General features: G+C 48.4%; 1 protein-coding gene across 12 annotated transcripts in view; it reads left to right on the top strand.

Annotated features, from left to right (window-relative positions):
• Positions 1-21,810, top strand: part of MASP1 (MBL associated serine protease 1) — a 64,637-nt gene that overhangs the window by 29,706 nt on the left and 13,121 nt on the right. For 9 of the 12 annotated variants that reach the window (XM_048214958.2, XM_048214955.2, XM_048214954.2 and 6 more), the window contains 7 exons: positions 816-947; positions 3,122-3,318; positions 4,759-4,906; positions 6,225-6,343; positions 7,302-7,380; positions 13,577-13,714; positions 14,524-14,598. In XM_048214958.2, the coding sequence (XP_048070915.1) occupies positions 816-947; positions 3,122-3,318; positions 4,759-4,906; positions 6,225-6,343; positions 7,302-7,380; positions 13,577-13,714; positions 14,524-14,598 (888 nt within the window). Of the gene's footprint in view, positions 1-815; positions 948-3,121; positions 3,319-4,758; positions 4,907-6,224; positions 6,344-7,301; positions 7,381-9,845; positions 12,002-13,576; positions 13,715-14,523; positions 14,599-18,566; positions 21,058-21,810 lie in introns of those variants that run through there. The other 3 variants (XM_044383450.3, XM_026496738.4, XM_057306578.1) reach the window with 2 other exon arrangements.

Below are 21,810 nucleotides of genomic sequence, written 5' to 3'. Positions count from 1 at the left end.
AGTCTTTTTGTGAACATGTTTTCACTTCTATAGGGTAAATATCTAGGAGCAGAATTGTTGGGTCATAGAACAGGTGTATATCTAGTTATATAAGAAATTGCCAGACATTTTCCGAAGTGTTTTTGCACCATTTTATATTCCTTCACCAATGTATGAGAGTTTGATATTGTCAATTTTTAAATTTTTTAAATTTAAAATTCTGGTGCGGTATGTACTGGTACCTCATTATGGTTTTGGTTTACATTTCTCTGGTGACGAGTGATGGCATGCATTTTTTCATGTGCTTTTTGGCCATTCCTGTATCTGTTGGGGGGAAATGTACCACCAAATCTTTAAATTGGGTTGAGAACATACTTTTTTATGTTTACATTTCCACTGCCCAGGGATGTGGGACATGGAGAGAGGGGGGCAGCATGGACTAGAAGTGAAGAGTGGGTTCTGGAGTCAGCCTCCTGGGTAGGAATGTTGATTCCACCACTTACCATCTCTGTGACTTGGAGGAAGTTCTTTAAAGGCCCCAAGGCTCTGTTTCACATCTATGGAATGTGGATGGTAAGAGTCCTGCTTGCTATCACCACAACTGTTAGAGGGCAGTGGCACCACCAGGAGTCAGCTTGCCTGGCCTTGAACCTGGCTTTCTGTGATCTTGAGTAAGTAGCCTTGCTGCTCTGAGTTCCAGTTTCCTCATTTGTAAATGGAAAATATGGCTACTTCTGGGCTTTATGTGGAGCTAACACAGGGAGTGGCCCATACTACGTGCTCTGTAGATGTTGGCTGTTGTCTTCATTGTCACACGTGGATCGATTGCCCTGCAGATGTGGACGAGTGCACTGAGCGCGAGGACGAGGAGCTGTCCTGTGACCACTACTGCCATAACTACATCGGCGGCTACTACTGCTCCTGCCGCTTTGGCTACCTCCTCCACACAGACAACAGGACGTGCCGAGGTGGGCCCAGGGATGACACTGTATATCACCATTTTGTGCCATGTTTCCCAATAAGATTAGGGGAGGCTCGGAGGAGGGACAGATATGGAGTAGGAACAATTAGAAATGAAGCCAGAGAGCTCTGCCTCAGGTACCACATGGATGAAGGTGCTGAAATGCCCGCTGGCAGGGAAGTCCAAGTTCAGGTTCTCAAAAGACCACATTTGAGAAGCCCTAGCCTCTAGGCCTTCTTTCTTCCTCAGCAGCAGGAATTTCTGCTCTCCTACTGTAGGTAAACAGCCTGGGCAAGTTATGGGAAAACCTAGGTTTCTCGTCACCTCTCTGAGCCATGAGCTTGGCCTCAGCCAGCAGTTCCTTTTCCTCTTCGCTCCCATGGCCCTCCCAAGTTCCTCTGTGATCAAAAGAACCTTAGTCCAAAGGAAAGATGTGGGAGGAGAGAAGCAAAGAGAGACAGCAAGAAAACGCCCCATTCCTTCGATCTCTCTTCATTTTCATGTCTAGTCAACATGCCCACCCAGCCGTTGTGTCCAGGCAGGGCAGGGATGGAGAAATGGAGAAATGGAAGGCTTCAGCCACTTTCCATGAGGGCCTCCCTGGCTTGGGGGGGCGGGTAATCACCACAGAAGCAAATGGTGAAATATAATAAATGCTGTAAAAGAAGTATGGGCTCAGCACAGTCCGACCTGAGTCTACATGGTGTAGCAAGCAGACGTGTCCCAGACATGGCGGCCCTTGGCAGAGATGGAAGTAGATGGAAGTAGAAGGAAAAGGAGGCAGAGAGAACATCTTCTGCAAACATTCAGAGGCCTGATAGAATTTGGCTTGTTTGGGGCACTGACAGCAGATTAGTATGGCTACAGGGTAAGGATCTGTGTTTTAGGAGGGTCACTTGGAAGTTGAGTGGAATCATTGGAGGACAGCAAAGCTGGAAACAAGACTTCCTTTCCTTCCTCCTTAAAAAACTTCCCTTGCTTCTGAATAAAACCCCCATGTGACTCATCATTATAAAGCAGGCACATACAGGAGTTTTCTTTAAGAGGGCTATATTTTCCATGATTCTCATTCAGTAGGTATGTTTACTGAGTATCTACTGCATGCTGAGTACATTGGGGGCTAAGAATGAGCAGAGCTTCTCAATCTTTGTTTTCAGTTTCTCCTCTGCCTCCAGGAGCCTTTTTAAACACTATCTTCCTAATTTCCCCTACCCATGAAATTTTAATATCACAGATAATGCGACATATGTGTTCATGTACTCTATGTCCATCTGTGTATTATGCATAAAAAGAGTAACCCCTCCAAAAACAAACAAACAATTTTAGCCCCCAGGGGGCAATGTCACCCCAGAATGTGCTTGGGGTAGGAAATGAAAGGCGATGAGGATTCAAGAGACCTCCCCTAACCATGCTCTGCAGCTCTCAGCTATAGGACTTCAGGTTAGCCACACCCCCCCTCCGAGCCAGTTTGCTCACTTGCAAATGAGCACGATTAACAGGGGCTTAGAAAGGATTGACATTCTAGATCTAGGATGGGTCAACCCAAGGAGAAAGGTTCGGTGGCAAATGAAGGGCCTTCGCAGGACTAAGCCATGGCCAGGATCCCAGGACACTGGGTCCTTGGTTGCAGCTATAGTGGGGAACAAAGCAGAATCCCTGAGATCAGGGAACTTACAATCTAGTGGGGCAAGAAAATCCAGCAGCAAACATATTGCCTAATGTCAAGTAGTTGTCAGCAGCATGAGGAGAAACAGCAAGGTCAGGGGCCAGAGAGTGAGAGTGTGCGTGAGGGTCCTGTGCTGGATGAGGGATCGGAAAGACTCTGAACAGAGAATGGAGTTCTGGGCTGAGGGGAGAACACGATAAAGGAAGTCCAGATGTTTCCCCCTTCCAATCCATCTCAAAACCTTTCCATCTCAGACCTCTCCTGCCCCCTCACCAATACCAGAGAATCTGATGAGAAGGCTTATCACACTTACTGCCTTTGAGTCTTGACTCTGAAAACTACTAGGTGTGTGACCTTGAATAAATCGCTTCTACCCATCAGTAAAATGGGGATAGTGATGTCTTCCCTCATTGCCTCTCAGGACCAGTGGGAAAAATTGTACAGTAACAGATAAGAAAGGGGTTGCTGTGGCCATGGTTTTGGTGTGCCACTTTGCTCTGGTATGTTTCCCACAGTGGAGTGCAGTGACAACCTCTTTACCCAGAGGACCGGCGTGATCACCAGCCCCGACTTCCCCAACCCTTATCCTAAGAGCTCAGAATGCTTCTACACCATAGAGCTAGAGGAAGGTTTCATGGTCAGCCTGCAGTTCGAGGACATTTTCGACATTGAGGATCATCCTGAGGTGTCCTGCCCTTATGACTACATCAAGGTAAGCCGACAATGGACGTTTGCCCTGGGGATGCTGGGAAATCTTGGCTGAATTGGGAAAATTGCTATTCTTGGCCTCTACCTTCTCCCAGGATAGGGGACAAACCTGCTTGCTTCCCAAAAGGTAGTTACTTAAAATAGCCTCCACCAGCTTAATCAGATCCAGCCTAGGGATCTTCCCGGATTGGACACTAGCTCCTTGGTCACCTCTAAAATCCCTTTGCCATGTGACATGACATCATCATGAAGTAACACTAGAGGTGAAGGTCATGGGGACCATCTTAGAATTCTGCCTACCACACCCAGTATCCCAGGAGCTATGCTGTGAGCCTTCTCCAGACACTTAACCTCATGGGGCTTCACTTTTTCCCCCACCCGCAATAAGGCTGACAAGATGAAGATGTCACCAGAGGAGGGTTCAGGAGTCCTGGTCCTTGGAGATGGACAGAAAAAAAGTTAGAGGCACGGAAGGGACCTGGGCCTGGGAGTCAGGAAATCCAGATCCCTTCTCTCCATCCCCACTGACTCCATCCCAGGCCAAGCCCCATTATCTCCACTGCAAAGCTTCCAGCTGGTTCTCTTGCTTCCATCCTTGTCCTACATAGTCTGCTCTCCATGGTGTCAAGGCTGATCTTTATAAAATCCAGATTAAATCAGGATTGTTCTTGGAAGTAAGCATAAATTCCTCAACACAATGTGGTGCTTGCCTTGCCGGCCTTTCCTACCTCATGCTGTGGCACTCCCTCTGTTTCAGCCACTCTGGCTTCCTTCCTGTTCTTAGTACTTGCTGGACCCTTTCCCACCTTTGACCTTGACCTTGACATATGCTGTTTTCTCTGCCTGGAAAGTATTCTCCCCTTTTCCTTATGTCTCAAATCCAATGTTGTCTCCTCAAAGAAGCCTTTCCTGACCACCTATTTAAAGTTTTATCTATTAACAAATAAATAAAGTTTCATCTGTTATATAAATAATGAATTCGATAGGTTACACAGATTATACTACATAAATTATAAATATATAGCATATATTTATATTTTATGTATATATCATCATGATTATTTTTTATAATTCTTGCCACAGCATGTATTGTCAGTCCCACCCACCTGCATCCCTGCCATCCTCGACTAGACCACAGGTTCTTTGAGAGCAGAGGTCTTTCCTATCCTATGCATCTGGACAGGGCTCTGTCCCTTTCTGAGCCATAGTATTGGCTCATCTGTGAGCAGAGGGTTATTAGCCTGACTCATCCACTTCTGAGGCTGTTGTAATCTGTAAATGAGAGAGTGGAAATGGAACTTTTTGGTGAATGCTAATGCCCACTAAAAATATGAGTGAATACTATGGAGGCTTCCAGAAAACCAGGGTGCAATATAGAGATGGTCCCAGCAGCTGCCACCGCTGCTCAGATGTAACCCCTTTTTCTCTATCTTGCCCCTCACAGATTAAAGCTGGTCCAAAAGTTTTGGGGCCCTTCTGTGGAGAGAGAGCCCCGGAACCCATCAATACCCAGAGCCACAGCGTCCAGATTCTGTTCCGCAGCGACAACTCAGGGGAGAACCGGGGCTGGCGGCTCTCATACAGGGCGACAGGTAACATGGCCTCCCTCTCTGTGGGTCATGCTTGGTCACTATGCTCAGCCCTCGTGGGGCAGTGGCTGAGGGATGAGGGGTGCAGGCCTGGGACTCTTCTGGGGATGTGGCAGGACCCTCAGCTTTACTACAGAGGAGTGTAGAACCAGATACATTCTCTCTCCTGACTCAATTTCCCATCCATAAAATGGGGGCAAGGGCAGCAATAATGGTGGATTTAGACTAGACAGAGTTTTCAAACTTACTACGCTTCAGAATCACATAAGGAGATTTAAAAAACAACAAACAAACAAACAAACAAAATCTCACCTTATTTCCTGAACTCTACTCTTGCAGGCTGTTTCATTGGGCATAGAGAGAACCCTCCCCAGCTCAGCCCCCTCCAATCTGGGGCGGGAATTTGAGTGTAGGCCCGTAGCTCAAAATGTTTCACCATGGCAGTTTGACTCCTGTGGCCCCAGACTGGCAGCACCCACAGGCATCATTCCCCAGTAACCCAAGGCAGCTGGTCCTGGCCCAAACCCTGATAGAGCCATTTGCCCCAAGGGTCTGCAGTAAGCCGAGGAAGAAGAGGGTTCTGGGTGTGGCTAATCTAGCTGTTAGATCTGATATCCTGGCGTTGCCTGCATTATCACATTGGTGTCTAGTTCTAGGGAGGGGAATGAAGAGGATATTAACAGGGAGTTTGTCCAGGAAAAAATGACAGGGATAGACTCAGACCTGGGAATCCTGTCCAACGTAGCCTTTGGAAGGGAGAGCTCGGAGGCACATGGTCACAGTCTCTCTAACACTTTGAAGAATGGTCATGAGGAGAAAGAGTGGTAAGAGTCATCCTGAGCATCCCAAGAGGACGAATTCTGCCCCATGAGAGGAAATTACAACGATATAGATTTTAGTGGAATAGAAAATACTGTTCCTTTGATCAGAGGAGTCCAGTAAGAAAGGCACAGGTTTGGGAGGTATTGAACTTCCTGTCACTATAGGAATGCAAATACATGTTTGATATCTACTGTGGAAGATGTTGTAAAGGCAGCCTCAGACAAGGGCTGCATTCAATGACATTTAATATCCTGCTCAACCCTGAGTCGTGATGAAATCATTCGGCCAACCACCTCATTTTATAGATGAGGAGCTAGAGGTCCAAGTAGAAGTCACCTGCTCAAGGTTCCAGAATAAGTCTTCAGGGCCTAGACGGTTCAGTCCCCCAACACCCAGTTCTGTGGTTCCTCTGCACCACACTTTGCACCCCAGGGGCTGGCAATCTGCTGCAGACTTTTCCTTGTTTTCTTGCCCACCGTCCTTTCATCGCTCCCACCAGGGAACGAGTGCCCGGAGCCAGAGCCTCCTGTCCACGGGAAAATTGAGCCCCAGCAAACCACGTATTCCTTCAAAGACCAGGTGCTCATCAGCTGTGACACAGGCTACAAAGTGCTGAAGGTACAGTGTCCTGCTGGGGGAGGGAGAGCCACCGGGCCAGAGAAATGCTCCAGTGCCTCCCAAGGCAGATGGGCTTGCAGAGCTTGTCATGGTCCCACCACAGTATTCGCTAACTTCCCCATAAACCTCCAACGTACTCCAGAAATTCCAGTCCTATGAAAATCCAGAGCATGCATCCCAGATTTTCAAATGGCACAGAAGTCTTCTATCAGAGCTTGGGCTGATTTGAATTTCAAAAACAAATCAAGATCCATTCAGCCCTACAATCAGGACAAACAGCCTTAAGAAAGTTCATCAATCAGCCTTACTGGAAGGGACTGGGACAGGACATGGAGATTTTAGAAGTGGCAGACAGACATTGCTCGCTCTCCTAGGAGTCACCTGGCTAATTTAAAAATAATACAAAATCACCTCCCAGGCCCCTCACTTGGGAAGAATTAAAGCAGAATCTCTGGGGCGGGGTTGGTATTGGTTTTTGTGTTATGTTACCCACGTGTGTCCAGTGTGAGCCACGCTAGAGGAATGCTCAAGGAATGGGTCTCCACGTGGGGTCCCCACCACAGCATCACATCACTTATTAGAAATGCAAACTGTGCTGTCCAAGCCAGGCCCTCCGAGTCAGAAACTCTGGGAGTGGGGCCCAGCAGTCTGCAAAAGATACTGATGCCTACTCATGTTTGAGAGTCACTGCTCTAGAACGGGAGGCAGGGGTACAGGTTTCCCCCTCTCAGACAGTTGTCCAAGCCCTTTCTCCCACACAGTCCTTGCCCCTCTCCAGAGTAGGAACGGGGACCATGAATTCAGCATCTCTCTTTTCCCTATTGTCAAGCTTGCCCTTGGAGGCCTGTGGTTGGAAAATCTCAGTCAAGGACAGCAGGGTTTGGAATTTGAGCTGGGAAACAACCACCAAGCCCACCCCTCCTCCTTCCTGACACATCTTCTTCATGTTTCTTCCTAGGATAATGTGGAGATGGATACATTCCAGATCGAGTGTCTGAAGGATGGGACATGGAGTAACAGGATTCCCACCTGTAAAAGTAAGAAAACAAAATTGGTCTATGATAAGGATAATGAGCTCCCCAGTGCTGGTGGGTTCCAACCAGAGACCACACAAGGGTGAAAACCTGGCAGGTGCACTCAAAGAGGGGTAGGGACAGGAATTCAGCAAACACATGAGGGTTGGACCAAAAGGCTACTAATGTTTCTTTTGGCAATAAGACATTAGGATTCCAAAAGAAACTTCTTGTTGGTCCCAGGTTACTTCCTAAATACTAATTTCACTTCTGCCTACAGACAGGTTGCCAGACTTGCTAAAGAAGTAGCTTGTAGCCGGGTTTGAAAGTAGTTCTACAATTGCTAATTCAGGAAACTATTTCAGCACCAGTGCCCAGAGCTCAATGACCTTGACAGTCTCCATGTGGCCATCAGCCATACCCACCAAGGTTTCTGGAACAGCTCGTGATTTAGGGCCTGTCAGAAAAGGCTGTGAGGTCAGCACAGTAGGCTTGTGTGAAGCAGGGGACACAGCTCCGCACTGGCTCTTGAGACCCAGAGTTTTTGCATCGGCTCTGCCCCTAACCCACCCTGCAACCACGGACAAGATCCTTCACCTCAAATGTAAAATAAAAAGTTGAACTAGCTTTACTACTCCAGAATATATTAAGGTGTTTCTCAAATAATGTAGTCCATATAAATCATTTAGTGAGCATTGTAAAAATATAGATTACCAGTCACCACCCTATCTCCCTATCCAGGTAGTTCTAGTACCTCGTAAAGTTACTAGACTTGTAAAGACCACAGTTTTAGGAAACTCATTATGGCAGCAGTGAGGAAGAGGGGTGTGGTGATGGGAAGGGAAGGAAGAGAAGGAGCTTTAGGATGGAGAGGTGAGAAGTCAAGAGTTAGGGTTGGTCCCACCTGGCCCCATTTCATGACTGCATATAAACTGTAGGGTAGTGTCCTCGTCCCTTCTTCTAAATGGCTCAAATTCCATTGGCAGGCTGATTCACTCCCACAGCCCCAGGGGGACACTGTCAGGGTGAACTCTCTTGAGGCAAATCCCAGGCAGAATTTTGGAGAATATTTCTTGCTTTTTAATTTTTCTTTTTTAACATGATGATGTGGCTGGAGTCAGAGCCCAGTGTGGGAAAGGGGCGCATCTTCTGGCTTCATCTTATGCATGCCAATAGGGGATTCAGATAGAAAAGACGAGGTCCAGAAATGGAGGAACTCAGATGCCAGGAGACACACCCATCACCTCCTCTGACACGTGGCCCACATGTAGTGCTGTGACTGAGTTCTGTGGGAAGCACTGTGCAGGGCAAAGCAAGGGGGCATTCTGAAGGAGGAGGGAAAAGATAATGTGGTGTGTAGAGGACAGGATATTTTTAAAGTCAGGAAGTTCTAGATCAAATCTGGACTCAACCAGCTGAATGTCCCTAAGCAATGTACTCAGACTTTTGGCCTCAGTTCCCTGCATTCTTAATCCTTCGAAGGACCAATTGAGTTAATGAACATAATATATCTGTGGACCAACCAGGAATAAGCAAAAGCCCTATAAAAGCTTCTCTCTTGCCTCCTTCCTACTCACCCACACCAAACCTCCTCACTAGTCAGAGGTTTGGTTTCTCTCACTCATGCTTTTGGAAGGTAGAAAAGTTCAGTATAATTTTTTCCTCTAATAAAGCATGCACACTTTTTTTATTGTAACAGAAGTGCTGATAAGAGTTACACACTACTGTATTTGATGGTACCATTTTATGTGACTTATGTTGGTATACAAAAGAATGCCTGTCATTTTGTACTAAAGAAAAGAGGAATATTTTTTTTCTCCTGAATATGACCTGGTTCTCCCAGGATAGTCCGGATTAGATTATTAGAATCTCCATGCAGACATTCCTGGCGTCTCTGCTTATTCACTGTGAGGGTTTTTACGAAGCATCTGTCTGCCCCAGGCATGTGCTGGGTCCTAAAAGAGATGCAAAGATGAGCAAGACTGAGAAATGTCAAGTCCCTGGGTATTGTGGGGAAAGAGGTGGGGAATAGACAGGAAGTGTGCATGTGGAGTGAAGTCACTTGCACTGGAACAGGAAGTGGAAATTATGGGCTGTTGTCCCGACCCCATCTCCACCTTGCCATGGTGACCCAAGACAAGTCCCACTCCACCCTGAATGCCATATGCCAAATGAAGGTTTGGGCCAGATGAATACAAAGCTCGCTCCAGGGGCAGAATGCTGTCATCCTCACGAGCCAGGGCTTATGACTGTGCAAATTCTCAGAATGGTACAAATTCTACAATCCCAAGCTGTCACCCACACTGGCTGTACATCAACTGCATTCTTAATCAGCCTGGTGGAGCAATTTCTGTATTTCCTGCATGCACTGTTTCTGCTTTGCTTGCTAATTTTTCTCTTTCTCTTCTTTTTCTCTCTCTCTCTCCTCCTCTCTCTGCTTCTTTCCTCTGCACCTCCTGACCCTTCTTTGATCTTCACCCTGGTGGCAGAAACCGAAATGGATGAGGAGAACGAACTCGGGTCAGAGCAAGAGACAGAGTGAATGACGGGAGCCCACAGAGTGCAGACGTCCAGGAATGGACCACTCACAAGACCCCTCCCCACCCTGCCAACACTCCATTTCCAATTTCTGTGCGGATTAGTATGGATGCTGAACCAGGCAACACAGTCAAGCAGTTGAAACTGCTGTGTAAAGGAGAACATTCTCCACTGGAGGGCTCACCCATCATTCAATCAGTACTCTGGAAAATAATGAAAAGACCAGGGGGATTTTTTTCTTTTTTTAGCACCTCCAAGTGGACGGTACTCTTCTCAAAGGACAAATGACTTTGGTCCTAGAGACCCAAGATTTCATATACAACCACATGGCCCTAGGCTGACCAGGTCAAAGTGGGTCTTGGTTCCTAATCCACTCCACACTTGAAGTTGAAATGGGCCAGAAGGCCTGTGACTTGATGACTTTAATATTTTTATCTGTTGCTACTTTCTAACAACCATGAGTAGGTGAAACTAACAATAACTCATAGAGCATGGGTTTTTTAGGAAATCTAGATGTAGCCTCATCCACAAAAGTTTCTATGCCACCTGCGCCCAACACGGGGCCAAAAGTGCATTATCAGAAGTCCTTTCCTCTGGGCTGGAGCTTACAGATCCTGCATTTCTGAAAACTCCTTGATTAAAGGTTTCAAAAGATAGGTATCACACTCAAAAGCAGCAGTCCTCAGCTTTGGTGTCATGGGACATCACTGGGTCGCACAATAAAGGGCTCTGTAGCAGCAGCAGGAATCTCTGCTTCAGCCTGAACAAACCCAGAATAGACATATCAGAGAAACCCTGCATTACGCTGTGACTACTCAGTCTTTGTGGTGATGGAATGGGCTTTTGATGCGGGCAGAACCCTGCAAGGGTGGATAGCGGCAGGTGCATAGATCGTGGTGCCAGCCTAGGGCAGGGGTGCCCCTGAAAGCAGAGATGAGGTGGGCAGTAGAGAGGAGCATCAGTTCAAGCAATATGTTTAAGCCCCCAAAGTGTCACAGAGATTGTACTCAGTGAGATAGAGGGAATCCTAATTGAGCCGGAAGATTTGATATGGGCCCCAATAAAGGCAATACCAGGCAACATAAGATAAATGCATCAGAGAGATGAACAGAGGCCTCTGTAAGGAGAAAGGAGGAGGCAGCTGTATCCAATTAGAAGACTGAGAAAAAACTTTCAAGAAGAATCAGTGTTTGACCAAGGCCTCAAGGGCGGCCAGAGCATGGACCCCAGGGGTTCCCGTGTGGGGAAAGCAGGTGAGGGAGCGGCACAGTGAGGGGTCTGGGATGCTGGAGCCCAGAGGCACCGAGGGCGGGGATGAAGAGGCCCTAGGGTAAGGGGCCGTCCCTGAGGCTGGAGGGCCGGGGGAGCCCATGGTGCATCATTCTCCAGGAAGCCCCGGATGGTGGCAGAGCACACTCAGGACAGCGCATCAAGGAAGATGTGTCTGAAGGAAAATGTCAGCCAGATGTGACAGCAGAAACAGAGTGTGGGGTGTTTGATGAGGGAATGATGAGAAGGGGAGGCCAAGGGAATGGAAAACAGAAGGACATTTTGATTCCAGGATGTGGAAGTGGCCAGAGGGAGTGTTAGGGAAAGGATGAAACCCTTACTAAAGCAAGGAAGCTAGACCAGCCGAGGAAGTGGGCTCTGGGTGTAGCATCTTTGATTGTGTCAGGGCTCAAGGCCCCTCAGGAAGGGAAGTCAGAGGGACATGGCTGTTCACCTGCCACTGGAGACTTGGGAGTACAAGCATACCACCCCACTCACCATACCCAAGCTGAAGCAACCCTCTATCTGGCTCTAGGGCCAGCAAAGTTACTTCTCTGGAGTGATAGGAAAGCAGGCCCTCTACTCAGGAAATATCTCCCCACCCTTGCTGACCAAGTAACAGGTTCTCCATAGCCTGACCAGCTAGCCATGTCCAAGGCCAACCCTGCAATTCCCCTACCCACCCACCCCCTCACCCCCTGGGAGCTAGGTATTAGGTCGAGAGAATACTTCAGGCAAAATAAATTGCTAGACCAAAGTTAAGAGAGACAAGAGTAACACCAAGACAAGAGTAACTCCAGGCACCAGTCAACAGCATTTCCTAAAAAAGGAAGAAAAATCTGCTTTGAGATTTAGCAGGAAAATACATTTAAAACTGTGTTATGGCTTTGAATAATAGATATTATTGCCTCTTGTGATCCAGGGCTGACCCACACTCACACACAGTGGAAGAGGGTCTCCACTTTGGGGTGATCAAAACGAATGGGAATGATTTGTCCAAGGGGATTAGAGGTCAAGACAAAACCTTAACCAGTCCTCTTGGCTTTTGCCTCTCTGCTTTTACTCTCAGCCTTCACCCTTCTCCTCCACAATGCAGGGCCTTGAAGTCATCTCTGTTTTAGATTAGGTTACTCTTTATTCAATCAAAATGATGAATTTAGAGTTCTAAGCTTAAAAACAATAATTTCTGGGTAGCATCTCAGGGGCAAATTGCCCTCTCTCTGTTTCCCAAGGAGGGAGGGCACTGGAAATTCTTCTCTTTGGAATGCTGTCCTCTGAAGTTATCAGGAGATTCCTAGCTGATGTCTATCATTACCCAGTGAATATTGATTTTAAGCCATTTTAAGTAGAAAACAGATCCTTAAGAACTGTCCGTTGGTTTTCTTAAAAGAACACTGAGTTTAAAGTCAGGTCTAGTTTTCTGATTGTAACTCGCTGTGTGACCTTAGGCCAGTCAAGTCTCCTCTCTGGGCTCATCTGTAAAGTTAAAATGATATACTGGATTGTCTGCCTTCGGGTTCCTTATCAACAACAAAGTTCCATGATTCTTCTATGATTCTTTAATTCTGGCATAGGCTGTTAGAGCTAAGATGAAGATTTCCTTAGAAATGAGCACCACCCCCTAAAGGAAACTCCGGAAGAGGCCCTGACAAATTGGGGCCTCAGCCCATAACTTGGCTTCAGAGAGACTCATGCTGGACTCTGTGCTGGCAACTCCCCTAAGAACACCTCTGAGGAGCAGGCATCCTACAGCCAGGCCCAACATAGAGCCTCCAGCAACTGGAGAAAAGAAGCAGGTGAACAATGAAAATTTAGTCTACTCCGGGCCCCACCTCCCACCTTCTGTGACCAAGCAAGATGCCTACGGAGAGCTAGCAGGGTGGGATCCTGTACTCATGCAGAAGCTGCTTTCTTTCTGTTTGATTTTCGGGTTTTTGTGCCAAGCACCAATGTGAGCCCATTAACTGCTCTTACTCAGCATGTGGTCGGTCAGGAAGAACTGAAGATTCTCCAGTGCGTGTCAGCCAGAGTTTTTTCGCTGAGCAAGAGGCCTCATGCTTGGGCAGGAGAGACTAAGAGGATTGCACAATAGAACTGGAAGTCAAGGAAAGGACTATGTGGGGAAAAGTCTAGGGTCTGCTTAAGTCTCAGTAGTCCTGCCCCTGCCCTGGAGTTGACACCAGGTCAGGTGAGTTGGACACATGGTAGTGCCACAGCAGATGGGAGAGACCCCAAAAGCAGTACGACCCATGGCTGCACAGGCACTACACCATTCTCATAGACTATAGCGCTGCTTTTGCTCTCTGCAGGTATGTGCAGTGCACAACCTGCACATCTGTATGAGACAGACCCACCATATGGTCCCAAGAAGAAGAGTAAAGGTTAATTAAGGGGTGTTGCTCTCTTTTCTCAGTTGCAGACTGTGGAGCCCCAGCAGAGCTGAAACATGGGCTGATCACCTTCTCCACCAGGAACAACCTTACCACATATAAATCTGAGATCCAATACTCCTGCCAGCAGCCCTACTATAAGATGCTCCACAATATCACAGGTGAGCCCTCCGTGCTAAACCAGCCCACTCCCGCCTTACACCATTTGGGTCTCAGGGTTGGTGAGCAGCCAGACCACTGGCTGAAGTTTGGGAGAAATTGGGAGGAGAAACATTCGGGGGCATGCCTCACCTCTCCCTGCCTCAGGCTGACGTCCCAGGGGTTAGGCCACATGGCACGCCAGCACCCTCACATGCACACCTAGAGACCCTGGCAGAGAAGGAACCCTCAGGGAGATGGCAAAGCCCATCAGTTCTGCCTCTGCCACAGACTGGTACTAAGAAAATTCTTTCAATTTCTCTAAGCTTCCAAGTCCTCACTTTTCAAAAGAGAACAGCGGTATAATTCAGAGCTAATGTAAGACCCAGATGAGATGGTGGACACCAGTGTGGTTTCTTAAAGAGTTTATTAAATGGGGAAAGGAGGGAAGGCAAGTGTGCCACAGAGAACTGTGGGGGGTCTGGTGCCTGAGGGGGAGGAAGTGCCTGCTGGGGGCGGGGCCAGGCAGGGGAAGGAGAGGAGCCCCGGACAGGCAGGAGTCTGTGCAGAGCTTCAGGCACCCTGCTGGAGAGTGTGCTGTTTTTTAGGCTAATGGGGAGCCACTGGGGATTCTGAGCAGAAGGAAAGCATAGATTCCCATTTTAGAAAGATCCTTCAGTTTGCAGGGAGGGCTTGCTTAAAGAGAATGGCATCAGAGAGACCATTTGGAAGACTTGCAGTAGTTCACCATAGAAGAATTAAGAACCCAGATCTATTTTCTACAAATCAACCCTTTCTCCCTCTTTTCCCACCTTTTTTTTCACTCTCCCAGGTATATATACCTGTTCTGCCCAAGGAGTCTGGATGAATGAAGTTCTGGGGAGAAGCCAGCCCACATGTCTGCCAGGTACCTGACTCTCAAGTTCTCTGCCTCCAGGTCTCCCATCCAAGGTGCTCTGGCTGTTGATGGAGTGGGGATGGGGACCATGATGCTTTGGTTCTTTGTTTAAAAGATAGAGAAGCCCAGCCTCACACCTCTGCAAACCAACCAGCCTCTATATTTAGCCTGTGCTATCACATCGAGAGCCTTCCTGTCTCCTTTCTCTGCAGTTCTGCTCCTTTCCCACCAGGCTTTTCCTCCAACAGTTTGTGTGTGCACCTGCTGTGCACCAGGGAAATCAGGAAAGTGGCATCCTGTCCTCCAGTACTCACTGTGCTGGAGGAGATGAGCAACATAAGACAAATAACAGATAATTATAAGACAGAGTAAGAAGTTCTTCCAAAGAGCAACCTGTTCAAATCTTACTGCTACGACCCCATGGGTCACCTACTGACCCCACTTTAAAATGAAAAAAGAATTTAGTGGTAATAGAAAGTGTCACTATGCATAACGATTTGGGGGACATTGTGTAGATATTTGCTTTAGCATTTAAAGTATGGCTGATTTACATTGCAATCATAGTGCACACTTATATTCAAATCAACTTACTAGAAAATTATAGCCTCAAATGCACACTGTAGGGTGAAACAAATAATCCACACCAAAAAAATTAATAGTCACGCACAGAAATTTATACTTGTAATAAAAGCAAGAATGGCAGAATTGATTTAATTAATCAAGCAGAATTAATTGAAAGATACAACCATTCAGGACAGCATTGAGAAGTGATGCTGATCCCATCTGCATGTTCGCTGAACAGCAGGAGCTTGGCAATATAGTTAAATGTCGGGTGGCATTTGTATTTTATGAATTAGAGCGTTGGGAAAACTAAGTGTGTTATCTGAATGGTACATTTTAGTAACCCTCAATATCCACTCAGTAAGCTTCTAGATGTTAGATTTAGACGTTAAAATGGAAAGACTGTGGAGTCGTCTACCATTATCCTTAAGAACCAAAGAAAATGTTAGCATTCCATGTTGGCCATCACAGTTGTTATGAGATCCTAGAGAAGGAGGAATTCATTGCATGTGGTAGTCTGGGAGTGGAGAGGTGAGGACTGGTTAGGAAGAGTTTTTTCTCGTTTACTTGGGAGGGCTTTATGCCTAAGAAAGAACTTGAAGGAGGTGGAGCAGAGGAAAGGTCAACCCATTCATACTCTGCTGATCCCCATCATCTCGTTTAGGCTTAGCCTGGAGCACACCCAGGGGCACAGTTGGCGAACCCTCAGAGAAGATGCAAAATGGTGGAGCTGTGGCAAACTGGAAAATCTAGTTCCCATTTTGCTAAAATACCATGTGGGCCAAAGGAAAAAGCATTTCAGGCAGATTCCATCCTGGGAAGCCATGTTGCCACCTCTGGAAGGGGAAGAGGCATTGAGCTGAGAGTCAGGGGCTTGGGTCCTAGTCCTGGTACTATCATTTTCTTATTGTGATCTTTGATAAGTAATCTCACTTCTCTGAGGCTGGGATTCCATACCTCAGAAGTGAGGGAGCGGGACCAGGTAATCCATTATGTTCTATGACCCTTAACGGTCATCATCCTCTATATTTATACAAAGCATCTTGGAGACAGGGAGTCATGAAATTCTTTTAATACCTGGTATTGGGAAGAACCGTGCTTCACCATTGGACCATGCCAGAGAGTTCTAAATTCTTTCCTCCTAAAACACAAAAATTGAACATAGAAGCAAGCCAGAAAGGAGAAAGGCATTTTATCTAGCATCATAATATCTACCTTTCCAAGGAACCGTATTGAGCAAATATTATTTACCCTTCATTTAACATGTGAGAAAACTGAGGATCAGTGAGGTGTAATGATTTGTCTAAGGCTACCCACCAAGTTAGGGGCAGAGCTGGAAGGTGAAGCCAAGACTTTGATATCAACACAAGCGATGCTGAGCCATTCTTGACTCTGATTGTGTTTCATGCCATCCTCATGGACCCAGAATTCTAGAATATCACATTTTTGTTTTAAGGGCCCTTCCTCAGTACCTCCAGTGCTCTAGAGCCCAAATCTGGCTTCACCACAGCTGAAGCTCTAGTTTTTCAAGAAGATTCCTTTGTTCCAGGAAAGACTGGATGAAGAATGATAGCAGCCAAAAAGAATGGCCTCATTTCAATGAGCTCTCTCAAGGCTTGTTACATCATTCCACCTCTTGAAAAGACAAAAGCATACCAAGAAGAAAAACAGACTTTAGTGGAGAAAATGAAGCAAGAGTTAGAAGAAAAGGGCTCTACTTCTGGCTCTGTCAGTAATGACTTTGAGTATGTCACTTGCCTTCTCTGAGCCTCGATTTCTGCATCTGTAAATTAGTGGTTCTCCAAGCTTCCCCAGCTCTGACATTGAAGAAAGGTACCATTCAGTGCTGGCTCTGTTGTAAGCATGGACTCAGCCACAGGCCAGGCCTTCTCCAGATCAGGGCCTTTCAGCACTCAATGAGCTGTTGTGAAGGGCCTGTCACAGATCGCCTTGAGATGTCACCTCATAGGCTGCGGCTTGTAACTGAAAGTCTGGCCTTCCACTCTGAAAGACCAGGCCATGGAGAGTTAGCAAAGGCCAGCTCACATCTGGCCTGGTGTGAATGACAGGGCACCTAAGGATCATGTAAGAAGCCTTTGGCACCAGGAAGAAGAACATCTAAAAAGCATTAGGTTGCTGAAAGCCTGACCTCCCAAATTTGCCAAGAAAATTCAAATGATCCTTGGTCTTTAAAGGATCATTGAAAGTGTCCAGGACAAAAGAGTGTAGCCTGGCCATTTGCAACCAGGAGGAAGCCCACGCTCTCACCAGGCTTACCTCCCAGGCCTAAGAACCCTGCTGGAAAGGCTCATGTGAGCTTGTTCTTAGCCAGCGGAGGAGTGGTACTGAAGACCCCTGCTCATGGGCCAAAGGCGTTTGGCCGCAGGAGGCTGGTGGTGCATGTGCATGCTCGGGGTACAACTCAGTGGAACGAAGTTTGATCAGACCTTTCTTCTTCCCCTGAAGGTACTACAGGGTTCCTGGGTGCAATGATGGGTGGCTCAGAGCAGGGCCTATGCATCATTGCTTGTAGATTATGCCACCTTTTCCTAACCCCGGATGCCCTGGGCACACATTTCCAGCATGAGTCCTTTAGGCCAAAGAAGAAAAAGTTGCAGAGCCCATGACCATGATTTGTATATGTAATGAGTCACTGTGGGATATAGGACAAGACATTGGTCTTAGAATCTAGTGAAGCCCTCTGCTAATGCCCCGGTTAACTTCATAGCCATGTGACCTTGGGTTAATTGCTTAACCTCTGGAGAATTTTACTCATCTATAAAATGGGGATGGCCAGGGAAAATGAAATAGAAATTGAGGGAATTTGGAATTTGAAAGATGCGCAGAGATCATATTGGCCAGTTGGCTCATTTAGCAGATCAAACATTTAAGTCCAGAGAGACAAATTTAGTTACCCAGAGTCTCATGGGACATAGGAGAGAAAAGCCAGGTCAAGGCTCTAGGTATCTCGGCTCCCAGTCCAGTGTTTGCTGTGACCTGTTAGATAGTCTTTTAGTTCCCTTCCATCTCTCAAAGCCCATGACCTATGGTTTCCGGAAGTTTACTAAGTATCCACAGCATGGGCCAGTTCTGAAATATGAGATCATCCAGACCAAAGTGACCTTGGCTGGAAAGGGTTCAGGATGGTGAAGGCCCATGCATGCGATGGCCTAGTCCATAGATGGCACTGGCTACGGAAGGGCCAGACCACACACAGGACAACTAGAAAGACTTAGGTCAAAGGTCACACCCGTCCAGAGCTCTCCCGGGCCACAGTGGCCCTGTGACGTAGAGTAGGGTGTCATGGTGGCGTAATCTACAGTGGATGAGATGTGAATTTCTTTTCATGGCTCTTCTCACATGGCTGATCTGACTGGTCTCTGTCTCTTGTCCCCATTCCCTCCTTCTCCTCACAGTGTGTGGTCAGCCCTCTCGCTCTCTGCCAAACCTGGTCAAGAGAATCATCGGGGGCCGGAATGCTGAGCCTGGCCTCTTTCCATGGCAGGCCCTGATAGTGGTGGAGGACACCTCGAGGGTGCCGAACGACAAGTGGTTTGGGAGTGGGGCCCTGCTCTCTGAGTCCTGGATCCTCACAGCCGCCCACGTGCTGCGCTCCCAGCGAAGAGACAACACAGTGATACCGGTCTCCAAGGAGCATGTCACCGTCTACCTGGGCCTGCATGACGTGCGGGACAAATCAGGGGCTGTCAACAGCTCCGCAGCGCAAGTGGTGCTCCACCCCAACTTCAATATCCAGAACTACAACCATGACATAGCTCTGGTACGGCTGCGGGAGCCTGTGCCCCTGGGCCCCCACGTCATGCCCATCTGCCTGCCCAGTCCTGAGCCCGAAGGCCCAGAGCCCCACATGCTGGGCTTGGTAGCTGGCTGGGGTATCTCCAATCCCAATGTGACAGTGGATGAGATCATCAGCAGTGGCACGCGGACCTTGTCAGATGTCCTGCAGTACGTCAAGTTACCCGTGGTGCCATACGCGGAGTGCAAAACCAGCTACGAGTCCCGGTCGGGGAACTACAGCGTCACGGAAAACATGTTCTGTGCTGGCTACTATGAGGGCGGCAAGGACACGTGCCTCGGCGACAGCGGTGGGGCCTTTGTCATTCTGGATGACTCGAGCCAGCGCTGGGTGGCCCTAGGCCTGGTGTCTTGGGGGGGGCCCGAAGAATGTGGCAGCAAGCAAGTCTACGGGGTCTACACGAAGGTCTCCAACTACGTGGACTGGGTGTGGGAGCAGATGGGCTCCCCACAAGGTCTGGGGGAGCTCCAGGTGGAACGGTGAGCTGACCGCTGTCCTCAGGGCCTGCCCGCCCTCCCCCAGCCCGAGCGAGGCTGTACACACTTCCAGTGGCACACTCCAAGTTACTCACCAGACCAAATGGAATGGAACACGCTGTTCCCATCCTCCCAAGACAGCCCCTGGGGCTCTGAGAGGCAGCCGTGTGGTACAGGAAAAAGGCTGTACACAAGAGGCCTGGGTCCACGGCCCTGAGCAAGCCCCTTCCCCTCTGTAGGCCTCACTCTCTCTCCCCCGCAGTACAGTGAGGGAGCTAGCCCTCTGGCCAATCCCAGCACTCCTCTCCAGGAGGCCGTAGCCCCGGGGCCTTACGCACTCCTACTCACTTATCAAACCCTTCGGTCCCACCGTTGGTGTGCCTGCGCTTGGACTTGATTGTTAGAAAATCTTCCCTTATATCGAGCTGAATGCTGAGTCCATGCATTTTTCCAGATCGGCGCTCGGCACAGGCAAGTCTGGTCCCTTCTAGGGGGAAAGCGCTCAGACTTGAGGAGACAGGGATCTGACCTCCAAGGCCCTATCTCCTAGTGTGGTGTCTCGGGGTACTTTTGTCCCTTGGCTTTCTCTCCCAAGAGCTTCTTGTAGTCCAAGCCTATCCCTGTGTTCTCTATTAAAGGAAATCTCTCTATTAAAGGATAAAGAGAAAGCTGGGAAGGTTCGTGGTGACTAGGGGGAGGAGAATATCCGTAGGAGGCTCCCCATCCCTGATAACTTCCTATTGTCGATTCTGAACACACCATTTAGAGTCAAATGTCACTCTCCAATACCAGCTGACAGCACAGGTGTCCACACCTGCCGCTCCAGATAAGCATGAGGCAAATGTCCAGCTTTGAAGTGTATCATCTGAAAAGGCCACCTGAGCCCCAGCCCCTGGCGCAGAGACTCAACTGGATTGCCTGGAAAAAGAGAAGGCCCACACGGTGCCCCGCTGTGCTTCTGGGCAGGAAAAGGGAAGAAGGAGTGGGCTCAGGACATCAGGAGTCTGGTGTGCCCGCAGTCTGAGCTCCTCAGAGGACCCACCTGACACGGATGTTCAGAGGGATCCATTCCTCAGGTTTCCAGGAGCCAGACAAGGGAAGCAGAGACTTGCCCGTGAAAGGCAAGGAAAAGAGACACTGCTGAGAGTGCTGGGTTCGAGGCTCAGCTCTGCCCCTAAGCGGCTCTATGACCTCCCACAAATCACTTTCCCTTTGTGGGCCTCAGTTTCCCCATCTGTAAAAGGAAGACACTAGATCCCCCTCAGCGTCCTTCCAACTCTAGCATTCAGTCTTTCAATTGCCAGCAGCCTCTCCCTGAGCCTCACAGGCTTGATTGTGTTCCTCCTCCCCAGAGCCTACCGTTCTGGGGGTTCTCCAGCAGAGAAAGGCAGCCAGAGAAGTCCCTGAGAGGGATTCCAAGAAAACACTTGGGAAGTGTCCACTTTTCCCGCTGGTTCATGAAAGCACACTCCTATGTCTATGAACAGCGCGTGTAGAGGGTGCTGTCCTTTGTCTATTTTATATCACAGGCTTCACTACTCTGCCAGGCTCCTCTGCACGCTGGTTCTCCTGTCAGGGGTCTAAAGCGGAAATAAACTCTCTGTGGATAACCAACAGCCTTCATTCTGGGGTTTGATGATTGTTGATGCTTGTTTATTTTGGCTTTTTGAAGAGAGACTGGCCCCTTGTTAAGCTCCTATCTCTCCCGTTACAGAGACAGTACAACTTTTGTCATCTGGACCTCATCCAAGAAGGGGTAATGAGGAATGGAGTCAGTTATGGACGTGTGACCCCTGAGGTCACGCGTGCCTTCACTGAAGTGCCTGCCATTTAAGTCCTGGACTTCAAAGAGCCCAAACTAGCATGCAAGATAGGGCCCCATGCACATAGGTCTCACACAGGTGGAAGCCATCAGGTGTCCTAAGAGGAGTAGAGATGGCAGCACGGTGGGCGCTTAGAGGCGGGAGAGAGTCACAGGGCCATCGGGGATCTGGAGAGCTTTGCAAAGAGGCTTCAAAGAAGGCACCAGGAGCCAGGAGACAAGGGCCAGGGCAGGTGAAGACCAAGCAGGGAAGCGTGTGTGAGCGGAGCAGGAGCAGCGGGGAGTCTCGAAGGCCATGCACAGTGTTTGCGCTCTGTCCTGCAACCAGTGATTCTCCAAGTGGGAGTATGTCAGAATCACCTGGAGTGCTTGTCAGACATGCAGGGTCTCATCCGCAGGGAATTCTGAATGAGCAGGCCTGAGGGTGGGCAGCAGGGTGTGGGAAGTGGGGGGAAGCTGCTGCAAGCACCCTGGAGAGAGATGGTGAAAACCCCCCAGACCTAGGGCAAAGCCGGTGCAGACGTGGGGGCAGGAGGAGTTTACAA

The sequence above is a fragment of the Ursus arctos genome, unplaced genomic scaffold, assembly GCF_023065955.2.
Source record: "Ursus arctos isolate Adak ecotype North America unplaced genomic scaffold, UrsArc2.0 scaffold_4, whole genome shotgun sequence".
Classification (NCBI taxonomy): Eukaryota; Metazoa; Chordata; class Mammalia; order Carnivora; family Ursidae; genus Ursus; species Ursus arctos.
The sequence above is the reverse complement of the archived record's forward strand: the minus strand, read 5'-3'. Positions and strand labels throughout refer to the sequence as shown.